The sequence below is a fragment of the Anolis sagrei genome, chromosome 3 (genome assembly GCF_037176765.1).
Source record: "Anolis sagrei isolate rAnoSag1 chromosome 3, rAnoSag1.mat, whole genome shotgun sequence".
Taxonomy (NCBI): Eukaryota; Metazoa; Chordata; class Lepidosauria; order Squamata; family Dactyloidae; genus Anolis; species Anolis sagrei.
Genome location: NC_090023.1, coordinates 98,401,672 through 98,417,947, shown reverse-complemented (window position 1 = coordinate 98,417,947; position 16,276 = coordinate 98,401,672). Strand labels below are relative to the sequence as shown.

General features: G+C 38.6%; 1 protein-coding gene across 2 annotated transcripts; it reads left to right on the top strand.

Annotated features, from left to right (window-relative positions):
• The first annotated feature begins 229 nt into the window (after nucleotides 1–229).
• AKAP17A (A-kinase anchoring protein 17A) lies at nucleotides 230–14,677 on the top strand. 2 transcript variants are annotated; one of them, XM_060769862.2, is made up of 5 exons: nucleotides 230–433; nucleotides 1,522–2,694; nucleotides 5,438–5,586; nucleotides 6,780–7,020; nucleotides 11,439–14,677. In XM_060769862.2, the coding sequence occupies exons 2-5, from the start codon at nucleotides 1,933–1,935 to the stop codon at nucleotides 12,333–12,335; spliced, it is 2,049 nt and encodes a 682-aa protein (XP_060625845.2). In that variant the 5' UTR covers nucleotides 230–433; nucleotides 1,522–1,932; the 3' UTR covers nucleotides 12,336–14,677. The 2 variants fall into 2 exon arrangements, with proteins under 2 accessions (XP_060625845.2, XP_060625846.2); XM_060769863.2 differs by having other exon boundaries at nucleotides 230–490.
• The last annotated feature ends 1,599 nt before the right edge of the window (nucleotides 14,678–16,276 follow it).

Here is a 16,276-nt window from a genome sequence, read left to right as displayed (position 1 = left end):
GGCTGCGTGGAATGGCCCAGAGTCCATATGAGGGATTCTATTCAGCTGTCTAGAAAGGGCCTCAGACTTCGTATGAATTTGTATTCAGTGCGCATGCGCCCCCAAGTCATGCCCGCCATCTGATCCCTGACAACAGGAAACGCTCTAATCTCCGTAAGAGAGTGTCTGCCGCTCTATCTTTGCTAGCTCTATGCACTTCCCGGCCTCTCTACTTCCGGTCCTCCTGCTCGCTACTTCGCTTACTGAGGTTCCTGGTTGTCTTGAGGGAAGCGGAAGTTTTTTTGTTTTGGTGGCGCTGGGCCTTGTGGGAAGGCCGGCGTCGCCTTGCGCCTGGGGCAGCCCGCGAGGGAGGGAGCGAGCGAGGGAGCGAGGAGGAGAGGCGCGAGATGGCCGTGGAGGCCCCTCCCGTCGCGGTTCAGAACGAGGCCGAAGGGTGCGTATGGTCGTGCGTGGAGAGGAGAGGCCTTGGTGTCAACTGGGCATGAGCTAGGTTTGTCTCTGCAGCCTTTCTGGATAAGAGGAGGTGCTTTCAGGGGAGAGGGAGCGTATCTCCTTGGCCTTTTGTGGTTGGGTTTGTGAAGAAGGAGGAATTGGGCAAGATTTGGGCGCTTTATAAATAGACCATCTTCTGGAGCATTTTGTCTTGGGAGGCCCACTCGATGCCCCTGGCTGGCTAGAGTTGGGATGTTCACAAATAGAGTAAGCCCTGCTCTCGCTGACACGTTTGTATTTTATGTTAATGGCTAATCTGTGGCTAATTAACATGGTCCGTGCCCCGTTTTGCAACTACAGTTTCCTCTCCCTATCTATGCCCAGGGCCCTTCCATACAGAATCTGAGGCCCCTTCCACACACCTGAATAAAATCCCACATTATCTGCTTTGAACTGGAATATATGGCAGTGTGGACTGAGAGCCCTTCTACACAGTCCGATATCCCAGAATATCAAGGCAGAGTGTGGACTCAGATAACACAGTTCAAAGGAGATAATGTGGAATTTTCTGCCTTGATATTCTGGGATGTAGGGCTGTGTGGAAGGGCCCCCAGAATATCAAGGCAGAAAATCCCACAACATCTGCTTTGAACTAGGTTATCTCAGGGCCTTCCACACAGCCCTATATCCTTGGATATCAAGGTGGAAAATCTCACAATATCTGCTTTGAACTGGGTTATCTGAGTCCACATGCAGATAATGTGGGATTTTCTGCCTTGATATCCTGTATCAGATATAAAGTTCTTTAACTATGATATTTATGAGATTCCTTTTTAACACACTTGTGTAATTTGTAAGTTTGTTTTGCTGAGGCTGTAATTCTGCATTCTGTTACACTCAGGATTCTAAAGTTGTTACCCGTTTGTCTTCACCTAACATACTGTGACTAAATAAAAGGGTTGTTAAGATGCTTATTTCATAAATTATTTCAGTTAATTTGAGCAACCATGTTTATTGGCAATGATGTTTAGAAATACTTTTTTTATCTAATAAACAAGACACTAACTCATCTATTTCAATTTTCCACAGAATATTTTCCCAGCTTTTATGAATGATGAAATTCTCGCAAGATTGTGATAATTCATAGAATTGCGTCGAAGCAGTGTGCTCCAAGAAGACTACTTTTTGAGGCTCCTTTTTGCAAATTACATTCTTATTATTCCTTGTATACTTTTACAGTTACTCTGCAAAGATAATTTATATTGCTTTCAATTAGAGAACACTAGAACAGCACAGTTAAAAATGGAATCCTATTTAATGGATTCACATATAATGATAACATTTCACATGCCCTAAAAGACAGAGAACTTACAATCAGTCTTTGAAAGCTGATTTTGAGATGTAGTTAAAATGGTAATTTATTCAAATAGAGGAACAGTTTTCTATCCATGTCTACAAAATAGATAAGCCTATTCTTGCTAGAATCATAACTTTTTAACCATGGCAGCTGCTACAATAGTTCATGATACTTCCGAAGCTGTGGAGCTCTGTGCTCCATATGGACTATTCCTCAAGCCCATTACAAAAATGACGATCAGTGTGGCACTTCCACAGTTAAAGCAACCAGGAAAGTCTATTTCCAATTGGGAAGTGATGGAAAGGCTGAAAGGAATGGTGCAAACACATCAATTCTCAACTTTACGAATTTCCAAAAGCACCATGGATTTCATTCGTTTTGAAGGAGAAGTGGAAAATAAGGGTCTGGTTAAATCCTTCCTTACATGTCTAGATGGCAAAACTATAAAACTAAGTGGTTTTTCGGACATTCTCAAAGTTCGTGCTGCAGAATACAAAATTGATTTTCCTACTCGACATGACTGGGATTCCTTTTTTCGTGATGCAAAAGATATGAATGAAACTCTGCCAGGGGAAAGACCAGACACTATTCATTTGGAGGGTTTGCCTTGTAAATGGTTTGCACTGAAAGACTCTGGCTCAGAAAAACCAAATGAAGAAGTTCTTATTAAAGTGTTTAACAAATTTGGGGAAATTCGTAATGTGGACATTCCCATGTTGGATCCATACAGGGAAGAAATGACTGGAAGAAACTTCCATACATTCAGTTTTGGAGGGCATTTGAATTTTGAAGCTTATGTTCAATATGAGGAATATGCAGGCTTTATCAAGGCTATGAATGCTTTGCGGGGGATGAAGCTAATGTACAAAGGTGAAGATGGCAAAGCAGTGGCTTGCAACATAAAGGTGAAGTATCTGAGCTTTTCCTGGTATATATTTTTAGAGAATGTTAGATGAAATTTTTTGTATGTTTGAAAAAAGCATACAATTTAAGGCTTGTGCAGTTTTCTCTACTGTCACAAATTGGATTAATGTTTCAGTGAGTTGGGGAAATGAGAAACAGTAGCAGTCTCAGCTTTATTTTATGTTTTCACAAATTATTTCCAAGTTTGCAAAAGATTTTCTTACTTTTTCGTAACGGTGTAATCAATGATTATCCAATGAGACTAAACAGGACACAGAAAGGAAGGTAAATTTCCATCTCTTTCAAAGGCAAAAGTACATAACAACCACAAAATGTAATGATGGCTACATATTTGAGTGGCTTTAAAAGGGACATATACCCATGTATAAGTCAACATGTATAAGTTGAGGGGAGATTTTTGAGTTGATTTTTGACCAAAATTTCTAGACTTATAAAGTAAAGGTTTTCCCCAACATTAAGTCTAGTTGTGTCCGATTCTCGAGGGTGGTGCTCATCTCCATTTTTAAGCCAGAGTCAGCTTTGTCTGCAGACACCACCTCAGTCATGTGGCCAGCATGACTGCATGGAGCACTGTTATCTTCCCGCAGAAGTGATACCTATTGATCTACCCATATTTGCATGTTTTCAAACTGCTAAGTTGGCAGAAGCTGGGCCTATCAATGGGAGCTCATCCCACTCCTCGGATTCGAACCGCCAAGCTTTTGGTCAGCAAGCTCAGCAGCTCAGCGATTTAACCCGCTGTGCCACCAGGGTATATAAGATGTATATATTTATGGAAGATAAGGCTGCCACGGACTACTCATCAGAAGAGTTATGTATCATCTCCAGTATCAGTAGATATAAGTATATATTGTTAGATAATGAGAAGTGTGTGCAGATGCATTTAAAGCCTTCTGGTGGCTTTAAATGCATCTGTAGACCACTGAACAAAATATTGGATTAGATGGGATTTTGCTTTGTCAAACATGGTAGTTTTTATATCAGTGTAACTTCTTACATTCTTAAAGGTTACTGTATGAAACACTATCGTGTGACCTGCTTATCAACAGATTCTATGTCTACTTTCACTTCAAAAACACTTCCCCGCATAAGAGTTTTGGGCCTGTAGATCCTTTAGTGTAATTCTGTGGTAGATTGCCAGTCCAAAAACAGTGAAAAATATAGATTAAAGCTGTTATTTACAGTTTCAGCTTTCCACATGGGTGACTTAGAATGTATTCCCTCAGATATGGGGTATGGGTGGGGGTGTAGAGTGTACTGTTTATAAGCTGAGGGCCAGTTCATGGTAACTCAGACTATTGAGAGGCTGGGCTATAGTTTGAAAAAACATGAACTAATTTCTATGCACACTGCATGCATCTTATTTTTAATACAAATAAACATGAAAGAACAGTACATTACTTAAAATGAAGAACAGCTGTAACCAACACAAATCTACCAGTATTTCAATGGGAAGCATGGGCCTGCTTTTGGCTGATGAGATAGTCAGGTTAATTAGGATTGTTGTTGTGTGCCTTCAAGTCATTTCAGACATGTGGAAAAGCCCAAATTTAGAGTGGGGGCTAGGTAAATGACCTTGGAGGTCTGCATTCTGGCCTTAGTTTGGAGAGCCCTGGTCTATAAAGATACAACAGGGTTTTTTTTCTTTAAAAAAAATCATGACAGGAATTCAGTATGAGATTTGTGACTAAATGGACTTAATATTTCTGACTAACAGCAAGAGCTGTCATGATGTTATTGTGTAGAGCAGCCAGCAAAGAGGCTCATGGACAGCAATACACATCAGACATTCTGAGTATCTATTTGAACAATAGGCGGGGGTTATTAATATGCATTAGTAAACTCCAATGTATTGATAGACTCCAGTGCTTTCAACCTTAATATGTTCATGCTGATGTTCTAGTTCATTTCTTTATATATTTAATATGTTGCATAACATTCATGATTCTGTTTTGCAATCAGCCTTGAGAAGTGGTTAGAAATGTAAATAAACATGTAAATAGAGAAATTATGAAGTCCTTTTGATAATACAGTGCGGGATACATTCCAAAAAATGCACACACGTGGAACTCTGAAACCATGGATAATAACAAACCCTGTATGTTGACTTGCATCAAAAGCATATCATAGAATTGCATTGTAAAACCTAGGGTTTGGGGGGGGGGGGGCAGAAACATTTACAAGGGGAAACATTTTTTTTGGAGCGTGGGTAAGAGGAGCCATAGTTATTGGATCCATGGATAAGGGAGTCCTACTGTATAATATAACACTTAGAACTGAGTTTTTGCATACTTTTAAAGAATTCATAGAATCCTTCAGCGAGGCCAGGCTGTTGCATGGGAGAGAAAGAAGAAGATGAACGAGCTAGCTTTTAAAAGCAACATAGGTGTCCCAACAGTTCTCAGGTTTTTGTCTTCAACCATCTGTAATTCACAAGTTGATTTAATGAATAAGAGCCAACGTGATGTAGTGGTTTGAGTGTTGAACAGGAGCCACACCTTGTCCAGGGTTCGAATCCATGTTCAGCCATGGAAACCCAGTTCATAATCTTACAGCCTCAGAGGAAGGCCAAGGCAAAACTCCTCTGAACAAATCTTACCAAGAAAGCTGCATGATACATTTAGCTTAGGGATGTCGGAAACAAAAGACACACAAAACCAAAGCATTTAATGAAGTCATTGTTTAACATTTTAGCAGAAATATTTTTTCTTTTGTCTTTAAAAGGTTTCATTTGATTCAACAAAGCATCTGAGTGATGCTTCAATTAGGAAACGTCAGCTTGAAAGGCAGAAGCTTCAAGAGCTTGAAAAGCAAAGAGAAGAGCAAAAACGTAAAGAAAAAGAAGCAGAGGAAAGGCAAAAAGAGGAGGAAAGGTACATCTCCTTCTTTTCATGTAAAATTACAAACTCCAGACTTTTCTATACTTGTAAAATCTGTATGAATTTCCCAGTTTTTATATCTATCTATCTATATATATATCTATATATACGGATAGTTATTAGTAGACTTTCAAGATCTGTTGAATATTTTAAATTAGGTTGTTGTAGGTTTTTTGGGGTTATATGGCCATGCCTCTAGAACAGGGGTCCTCAAACTTTTTAAACAGAGGGCCAGGCCACAGTCCCTCAAACTGTTGGAGGGCCAGATTATAATTTGAAGGGAAAAAAGAATGAATTCCTATGCACACTGTACATATCGTATTTGTAGTGCAAAAAACACTTAAAAACAATACAATAATTAAAAAATAATTAAAACGAACAATTTTAACACATTTTAACAATCAATTTTAACTAATAACTTCCCTATTTCAATGGGAAGTGTGGGCCTGCTTTTGGCTGATGAGATAGAATTGTTGTTGTTGTGTGCTTTCAAGTCGTTTCAGACTTAGCTTGACCCTGAGTGAGGGCTGCGTAAATGACCTTGGGGGGCCGTATCGGCCCTCGGGCCTTAGTTTGAGGACCCCTGCTCTAGAACATGGCCATATAGCCCGAAAAAACCTACAACAACCCAGTGATTCCGGCCATGAAAGCCTTCGACAATATATTTTAAATTAATTAAAATGTCTGAATATTATGATAAAGCAGGTCATTAGGAATCAAGAATTGGCCAAAATGTGAGCATGATTGTTGGAAATTCTATACCATTGGCTTTAGATTCTCATAGTAAATTAAATTAAGAAATATAACAATTTATGGAGAAAGCTTTTTCTACATACCACTAATGAAACCTGTTCTTTTGGAATCAGATTGATATTGCATAAATGTCTTTAATGAAGTTTGTGATGCAGTTTGACTAACTGCTGAGCTAACAGTAACACATAATCTGTGGTAGAATTATTTGAATTTTTGAGATTTTATTTCATAAGTGGAGTGAAGATTGCCACCTCAGCCATTTTGCAAATCTCTTGGGTCATCTGATTTATAAAAGAGTTAGGCAAGTGTTTAATGAACTAGGAATGCTTATCTGCTATTGAGATTTGATGGAAAGAAATTATTTGTACATTTCTGATCATTCAGTTAAATTCAGAAACTAGACCTCTAGTGATTGATATCATGTTCTTCTTTAGAAAACAAAAAGAACTTGAGGAATTAGAAAGAGAGAAAAAGAGAGAAGAAAAATTGAGGAAAAGAGAGCAAAAACAAAAGGATCGTGAAATTCGTAGACACAAAAAAAGACTTGAAAAAATACAGGCTGAAGAGCAAAAAAGGCTGCAAGAAAAAATAAAACTTGAAGAGAGGAAGCTTCTCTTAGCTCAAAGAAATCTTCAGTCCATTCGACTAATTGCCGAACTACTGAGCAGAGCAAAGGTGACTGCATGGTTTTAAGAATTGGTTTTAATGTTTATGTGCTGTTTAATTTTATGTTTTTAATGTATTTGTTATTTTTATATGTCCGTTTTATATGGCATTTAATTATTGCCTATTGTAAGGCCGCTCTGAATCTATAATATAGTACTTTTAAAAAGTATAAGCAGAAAATTATGGATTTGTGAAATACTTTGAAAAAATAGATACCCACAGATATTTTTAACATCTTGGCGGATATCCTGTATCATTCATAAATCTACACATGCACATTGAACAGCAGCATTGCACAATGGGATGTGTGTCTGTTTCTACATAGGACTAAAAGTCTGCTTTCAGGGAAAGTTATGCTATTTAGTAGTTATATAATTTGCCAGCTCAGTTCATCTTGTTTTAGAATGCATCAATAGCACTATAGCTGGAGAAACCAGAATTTGTTTCAGTTATCAAGTGCTCTGGTACAAAATGTATGTTGACTTGCATCAAAAGCATATCATAGAATTGCATTGTTTACCTAGGGTTTTCAGTTATCAAGTGCTCTGGTACAAAATGTATGTTGACTTGCATCAAAAGCATATCATAGAATTGCATTGTAGTCTAATATAAAGTGCTGATATTAAACTTCAAAGCCATGTGAGTCCATGTTATTCGAAGGACTACATCCATCTCTGCTAACTTACCTGCACTTTGAGCCCTCCTTGTAGTATATTGTATTGTACTGTACATACTGTAGCCCTGGTTGTACAAGCTTGTAAAATCAATTACGCTGGTCAGTTCAGTATTCCTCCACTTTGAGGAATACTGAAATATAGGGACTGAATTGGAACCGTGTGATAGATTTTAATAGTTGTTATTTCTCTGTTTTTATAATGATCTTACTATATTTTGTGGTTTAAAATTTCAGTTTAAATGGATTTGTTTTAGCTTGGACATGTTTCTGGGCTAACAACCCAGCCAGCTTTTCTATCTGACAAGAAATATGTGTTTAACCAACTAGTTAAATTCAGCCTTGTGCTCTGATCTGTAGAAAATGAATGAACATCTTTGGCTGAGAGTGAAGACAAAGAGCCTGGAGCATGAAGGCTTTCCCCTTCTTTGCAACACTGTTGCCTTAGTTTCTCTAACAAACCAGTGGTGCCTGACACTTGCACATTCATGGAGCGATCTATGCCCTTACTTGCAGCCCTTGGAGCATTTTCAAGTATGCAGAAGCTCAATATTAGCTATATATTGCATGTTTTGGTTTGTTTTGAGGAAGATTTTATGTATGGCTTTGCCATACTTAGCATTCTAGCTCACTGCTTCACCAGTTCTAGTATGTATAGTCTGGCAACTTAATGGACTAGAGTCTGTAGATATTATTTTACAGTTAATAGCTCGGAATATTAGCAGAATAAGCAGGCAAATCATTCATAAAGAATAAACACATAAGTCCTCTATTTTAGTCCTCTATTTTCTGAAGCTTGGCATTCCTGAAGTTAGTATTTAAAGTGTTTTTAGACTTCTTTAGCAGAGGTCCTGATTTCTGAGACTGATTGTTATGGTGACCTGGGATGAACTTTTTTTACAGGAACTATTGAACGAGAAACACTGGCCAACACGTTTTGGTGCCTCAAATGTTAACCCTCCTTCTGGGCATATTTGACCTGCTGATTCCAAAAATGGTATCAGCTTTAGCTTTTGAGATACAAAACACATGCCATCTACCAATCTTCATCTACTTGTCCACAGAAAACCATGATAACCTTTATCTAAGAAACTAGAGCTGATTTTTTTTTTTTTTGGTCGTGTCAGGAGCGACTTGAGAAACTGCAAGTCGCTTCTGGTGTGAGAGAATTGACTGCCTGCAAGGACATTGCCCAGGGGACGCCCGGATGATTTGATGTTTTATCATCCTTGTGGGAGGCTTCTCTCATGTCCCTGCATGAGGAGCTGGAGCTGGTAGAGGGAGCTCATCCGCGCTCTCCCCGGATTCGAACCTGCGACCTGTCGGTTTTCAGTCCTGCCGGCACAGGGGTTTAACCCACTGCGCCACCGGGGGCTCCTAGAGCTGATGCAGTCTACCTAATGTCCTTAGAGTACACCCCCTCCCCTGTACAAAGACCCTTCTCAACCCCCCACTCCTGAAGAGTTTCTCCCACACAAATAATCTGCTTCATCCCTATCTCACCCCATGTTCTTAGCTCTTTGCTTTAGTATTATATTCTGTACATGCAGCCCGCTCGCTGTTACTGTGTTATGAATGATTTAATTTTAAACTGTTTACTCTATTTTTATGTTTTATGTAATTTATTATGCTATTGTTTGTATTTTTGACTTCTTTTATTGTTTTGTGTTGTAGGGCTTGGCCTCATGTGAGCCGCCCAGAGTCCCCATCGGGGGACATGGTGGTGGGGTATAACTAAAGATGATGATGATGATGATGATGCAATTTTCAGAATCAGCACCCCAAATACCATAATAGACTAACGTTATTGTCATTGTACAACTTAATTAAATGCTTTCCGCAGCACACATCACAAAACAACACACCCATCCCTCCACAATCCCATCACCACCGCACAGTCCCCAGTGCCAAATCAGTGTGAAGCCATTATGTTCAGTGTAGTTACAGCTCTAGGATAAAAGTGGTCTCTCAATCTGTTTGTCTTTCCCTCTGTCACCCTGTACCATCTGCCAGATGGTAATAATTGGTAATAATTAAAAAAAATATTAGATTATGCTGAGTGAGATGAATCCCCAATAATGCTCTGAGCTTTCTTAAGGCTGCGGAACCTATATAGTTCTTCCAAAAAGGGGAGAGGGCAACCAATGATTCTCTGTGCAGAAGTGTGACCCTTTGGAGCATCTTCCTATCTGCCACTGTGCAGTTACCAAACCACACACAGATGCAGTAGGTTCGGACACTCTCTATAGCACAGTGGTAGAAAATCACCAGCAATTTTTCATTCAGTTGTTGGTTCCTTAGAAGTCTCAGGTAGTACATTCTCTGCTGGGCCCTCTTATCCAACGCTGTCATAGGTGCCCCAGGCCAGGTGCTCCTTAATAGTGATAACCAGGAACTTAAAACTGGCTACTAGGCTTGGGCGGTTTCGTTCGTTAATTTCGTAATTCGTTATTAATTCGTATTTAAATTAGCTTACGATCCAATATTGAGCCATGCAGGAATAGTGTGAGGAGTAAATTAGATTCGAAACAATTTTTTCAATTGATTTCGTAATTATTTCAAAATTATTTCGTAATTATTTCATAATTATTTTCGCATGTCTGGTGCATGTTTTATAGATGCTGTTTGTTTTATCACACCAACAGTCAGCAACAGAGGGAGAGGGAAGCTTCAGAAGTTCCCCCTGTCCCATTTGGAGGTTTTTTTAGCATATTGCGCAATCGTGTCCGCCATTAACGAATCGATTTGTAATTTTACTAAATTTCGTAAATTTCGAAATTTTTAAAAGCAAAATTTCGGAATTCTTAAAAAAAACGAAACGCGATAGACCCCTAAAAACGAAGAAAGTTTAGAAACAAATTTTTCCGTTATTACCCAGGCCTACTGGCTACTCATTTTACTTGATCCCAATTTATGACCAAGGGCTGGATTTCTGGTCTGTACTTTCTGTAGTTCACTATGAATTCCTTGGTCTTATTGATGTTAAGAACCAGATTATTGCCCCTGCGCCATGAGAACAGCCAATCCGCGTCATCCCAATAGGCAGACTCATTTCCTTCAGAAATAAGCCCCACTATGGTTGTATTATCTGCACATTTGGTAATAATATTGTTATGATGGACAGGGATGAAATCATATGTGTACAAAGTGTAAAGCAGAGGACCCAACACACAGCCCTGTGGCATCCCAGTGTTGAGAGTGAGAACCAAAGAAGTATGATTACCTAATCTAACCCTCTGGGAACATCCAAACAAAAAGTCCATAATCCAGGAACAGATTGAACATGACAATTCAAGATTCATGAATTTAGACACCAGTCTATGTGGGAGGATTGTGTTAAACATGGAACTAAAGTCTCCAAAAAGCATCCTCACATAGTTCCCTTGTAGTTCCAGATGATCAGAGCAGTGTGGACCATGGTGGCTGTGTTGTCCTCTGTTGATCTTTTGGCTTTATATACAAACTGATGTTTGTCCAATGTAAGTGGAAGGCAAGAAATTGTATGCCTGCAGACCAGTTTTTCAAGGCATTTCATGATGATGGGAGTGGGTGCCACTGGTCTGTAACCTCAGAAACAGGTCTTAAAACTCAGATACCAAAGAAAAAAATGTTTTATTTGGGCTGTGTAATCGAGGACACCCCCCCCCCCCCTTAAGAGTATCTTTATGATTATTTGATGTATGAAAGTCTTTGTTACAGGGCAAATGTGTTTTCATATAAAGACAGGAATTAAGTTTTATTTTCTTTCTCTTAGGCAATAAAAATTTTGGAACAGGAGCACAATGAAGAAAAAGTCCGCCTTCAGCAGTTGGAAGATAGGAGAAAACTACAGGAAGCTGAACTCCGAAGAGTAGAGGAAGAAAAAGAGAGAGCTCTTGGGCTGCAGAGGAAAGAGAGGGAGTTGCGTGAGAAACTATTAAGTAATCTTCTGAACAAGAAAATAGAAACAATCCATCTTAAAAAGACTGTACCTAGCACACTGCAGTGTACCCCTTTGAAAACTCTTCCTTATGTTCCTCACTCTTTCAAACCTACCTCAGTTCCTTCCATTTTGGCTAAACCAGTGTTGCTGTCTCAAAACACCACAGCAGCTAATGAAGATCTGGGTTCTCAGCCCAAGTATTTAAATGGAAGCCTTCATGAGAAAGTTCTTCTCAAAGAGCCTAATGTTAATGTCAGTGACCGAGAAACAGTTTTTGATGAAAGTGCTACCAGTGTCCTTTCATGTATAACACCAAATCAGCAGCATAGGAGCTCAACTGATCATGAGCTGAATGTCTACAAAAAGGACTTTGTACCAGAACAAGGCAAGTGTAACATAGAACCCAGCAGGGGAAGGAGTCACTCATATAAAGACACACAGAACCATCACAGCAGAGACAAAATAGAAAAAAGTAGGCATAGAAGAGACTTGAGTAGCGAGGATGAAAAATGCAGAAAAGAAAGACGCCTTCATAAAAAATGTTCCACAAAAAACAGCAGTCTTCACCAGAGAAGTTCAAGTCGAGAATATGCACAGTATCAGCGCTCCTCTAGTAGAGACAGGGAGCAGGATAAAAGAGGACGTAGCCATGGCCACAAAAGTGTGGGCAAGAAACAAAAATACCGGAAGAGATCTTTGAGCCACCAGAGAAGCACTTGGAGTAGGTAATAGAGGACTTTATTTTTTGCAAGGGCTATCCCAGAGATGACTGGACTAGATTCTTCCTCTTTATGGCCTGGAGGTGAAAAAAATAACTTATTGAAAAATTTACTTGAATATAGTTAATGGAGTCAAAAAACCAACAACATATCGACATGCTTTTCAGATTCTTTTTAACTTTTTAAGCTGTCAACTCTGTTGACGTCCTTACATTCTGGTCGCTCTTATCCAAGCATTCTGGTTAATAACTACCCCTCATTAGGCATTCAGCATTTCATTTTTTAAAAAATCTTCAGTTGGATCCCATTTAACAATCACAGCAATCTTTCCTAAGACATAAACTATCATGTCTGTCTGTGATAGGAAATATAAACTTGACTCGAAGCTGCGTACTTGATTCATAGAACTCCATAATTCCATGCAAGATTTATTGCTATCTCAATTGGTGCTAGATGCAACCATATTTTTTATACAGTGCTGTGTTGCTGCCTTTGCTATTTTTGACAGCAGACTACTTAATAGATTGTTGCAGGGCCTGGATGGCCATGGTGTTCGCAATTTTACTTGTTTATGTTTTGTTTCCAAATAAAGATGCCAGTTTTGGATGCCTTGAGAAAGTTGTCACAAAGGCTGCTGTTGCATTAATATTTGATGTAATTTGCTCAAAATGATAGCTATTGTCTATATGCAATTTCGCAAACATTTCTATTTTGAAAGATGGATCTTCTGCTTAAATTATTTTTATGTACAATGTTTATGTTGTACTTTTCTCTTTTTATGACATCTTTGCTTTTAGAAATGAGGCTCAGGAATTTCCTCAAAATACTACTGCAGTGTAAAACCAGCTTTTTTAATCTGATGGTAAAACCACAGAAGCCATTGCCAAGGAACTCCAACTTCTGTGTGATGTTTAGGTACATTAAAAATCTATACATATACATCATTAAATCAAATTTGGTTTCTGTTTGTTTGAAGAATTGGGTATTTCCTGATATTATCTCATAGTACAGAATCTTGCAATATGTCTTATGATTGCTTTACAAGAAGAAGCTTTTCATTTTATGCTGTTTTCCTCTCTCAGAGGTTAGATCTTCCATGTCTCAATGAAGAATCTTTATTGTTTTTCCCTTTATAAATGACATTGCATGGAAGCCAAACCTGATAATAGACAAACTGCTCCAGATTTGTTTTTGTTTCTAAGCAGTTTTTTTGTTCTGTATAATATTTAACACTTCTTGTCATCTTATAAGTTTAACATAAGTGTCTCTGTGAAGCAGATTTTGACCTACAAAATAGGAAGGCCACATGGAGGACATCATATAAGCCAGTGTGTTTCTCAACCTGGGGGTCGGGACCCCTGAGGGAGTCACAGAGGGGTGTCAGAGTGGTAGCCAAAGACCATCAGAAAACCCCATATTTTCTGTTGGTCATTGGGGTTCTGTGTGGGAAGTCTGGCCCAATTCTATTGTTGGTGGGGTTCAGAATGCTCTTTGATTGTAGGCGAACTATAAATCCTAGCAACTCCCAAATGTCAAGGTCTATTTTCCCCAAACCACCAGTATTCACATTTGGGCATATTGAGTATTCATGCTAAGTTTGGTCCAGATCAATCATTGTTTGAGTCCACAGTGCTGTCTGGATGTAGGTGAACTACAACTCCAAAACTCAAGATCACTACCCACCAAACCCTTCCAGTATTTTCTGTTGGCCATGGGAGTTCTGTGTGCCATGTTTGGTTCAATGCCATCATTGGTGGAGTTCAGAATGCTCTTTGATTGTAGGTGGACTATAAATCCCAGCAACTACAACTCCCAAATGAATAATTCAGTCCCATCCCCCAACTCCACCAGTATTCAAATTTCGGCATTTTGGGTATTGGTCCAGTGAATGAAAATGCATCTTGCATATCAGATATTTACATTACATTTCATAACAGTAGCAAAATTACAGTTATGAAGTAGCAATGACAATAAATTTATGGTTGGGGGTCACCACAGCATGAGGAACTGTATTCAGGGGTCACGGCATTAGGAAGGTTGAGAAACACTGATATAAGCAATGCTATAATTTTTGTGACTTTTTTCAATCTGAGGAACCTTGATGTGGTGGCTGTATGCCAGGATTAAAAGCTAAAGTGCCCCCTAAGTATCAGTGGGATTTCTGCCAGTCATGATGTATTTATCAGCAGTTTTCACCAGATGGACTATAGAATTGAATTAGATGTATTCACAAAGAACACAATCTTTGAAAAATGGGTTTGAATTAATGCTCTGTGAAGCTCAACTAGTTAACTTGGTTTAGTCACATTTATTTCACATGATGGTTTTGAGAATAAAATGGCGTGAAATACTTGTACAGCACATTAACTTCTTGGAAAAAGAGTGGAATGGAAATGTGATAATCCCATTGGTTCCTGTCAGAAAATGTTGATTTATTTTCAAGACGTAGGTGGAATGAACCATGTATCTTCAATGGGTTCATTGTAAAGGTGCACCTGTTATTCCACAGTTCAGTTTTCTGAGAAATGTAGCATTCATTTTTCTTATGAAGCAAATTTTAAACTTTCAAGGTGATCTTCATATCCTCAAAAGATATATTTTACTGTTTTTAGAAAACCATGTCTTTGGAAAGACATGGTTTTCTAATTGATCACTGATGTTTCATACAAAGTGTTTACCACTCTGATGGGTGGAATAAATGGAAAGGCCCAGGAAGAGGTGTAGTGTCATAGTTAAGAGACAGTGGATCAAACCAAGACCTTTTTGGTCCAACATCCTGTTCCCGCAATACCCAACTGGATATATACCACAAGTGATATGTTAATGCTGCATTAACATCCTGCTTCCTAGCAACTGGTATTTGAGGGCATACCTAAGTTCTGATCTTTTATATCCATACTATTCCCAACTAGAGTAGACCCATTCAGTCGAGTGTTGAATGGTGAGGCTACATATAGGTATAATGGATTGAATGGATTTGCCTTGAGATGTCTTCATTATTTTACCTGAAATTCTACCCTTTTCAGGAGATACTATCCTGTTACCATCTCTGAAAAGCTACCAACTATCATATGACAAATTCCAGCAATTTATCCACAAGCAAGTCCCATATATTATAGACTCACTGCATGTTGTTAAATGGTGGTCATACTTCTATGTAAATTCTGTCAGTTCAGTTTGTCTGCTGCGGTTGGCACTAGCAATTTGATTTTGGCTTCCTAAAATCATTGCTAGTACCAGGTGCAGCACTGCTGAATATTCGTTGTTGCTCATTCATGAATAAAATTGCAGTTGAATCCAGAGTAGTTAGAAGAAATCCAACCAAGCTCTTGTTTCTTAATCTCCCTTTTGTTCTGCAGCCTGATTGAAAATACTGACTTAACACATTTTATATGAGTGTACTGTGCTATTTTGCTAGGCAACTGTTTTCTGTTCTAAGTTAAAGCAAAAACAAAACCGAGGAACAGATATTTGTAATAAGCACTTTTGGGTATTAGAATTGAGCATCTTAGAACTCTTGGCCAGTGAAAATAATCCCAGTTTTATCCTCTTCGTGTTCTAATAAGAGGTTACACAGTAATCATCAATAGCAGAACACAGAGTTTGTCTTGTGTTCAGTCCTTTTCAGATATATGACTCAAGTAAATCTTTTGAGCTGATTACCTCAGTTCTTTTCCAGAGACACATACTATTTAGCTGAAGCAAAAAAGGGACCATGGAATCTGATTTAATCAACCAAAGGATTTTAGATTTGTAGACCCATATTTAAAATCACAGCAGTATTCTTTTGTCTGAAAATCATGAGTCCCACATATTTGTGGACAATTTTTTGCTGTCTAGGAAGCAGACTTCCCAGAGAACTCATGACTGCTGTCCCATGCCAGTTTTCTCACTGGAGTTCTAAAACCCTAATATCATTTTTAAACTATATTTTATTTCAACGTGATGTAG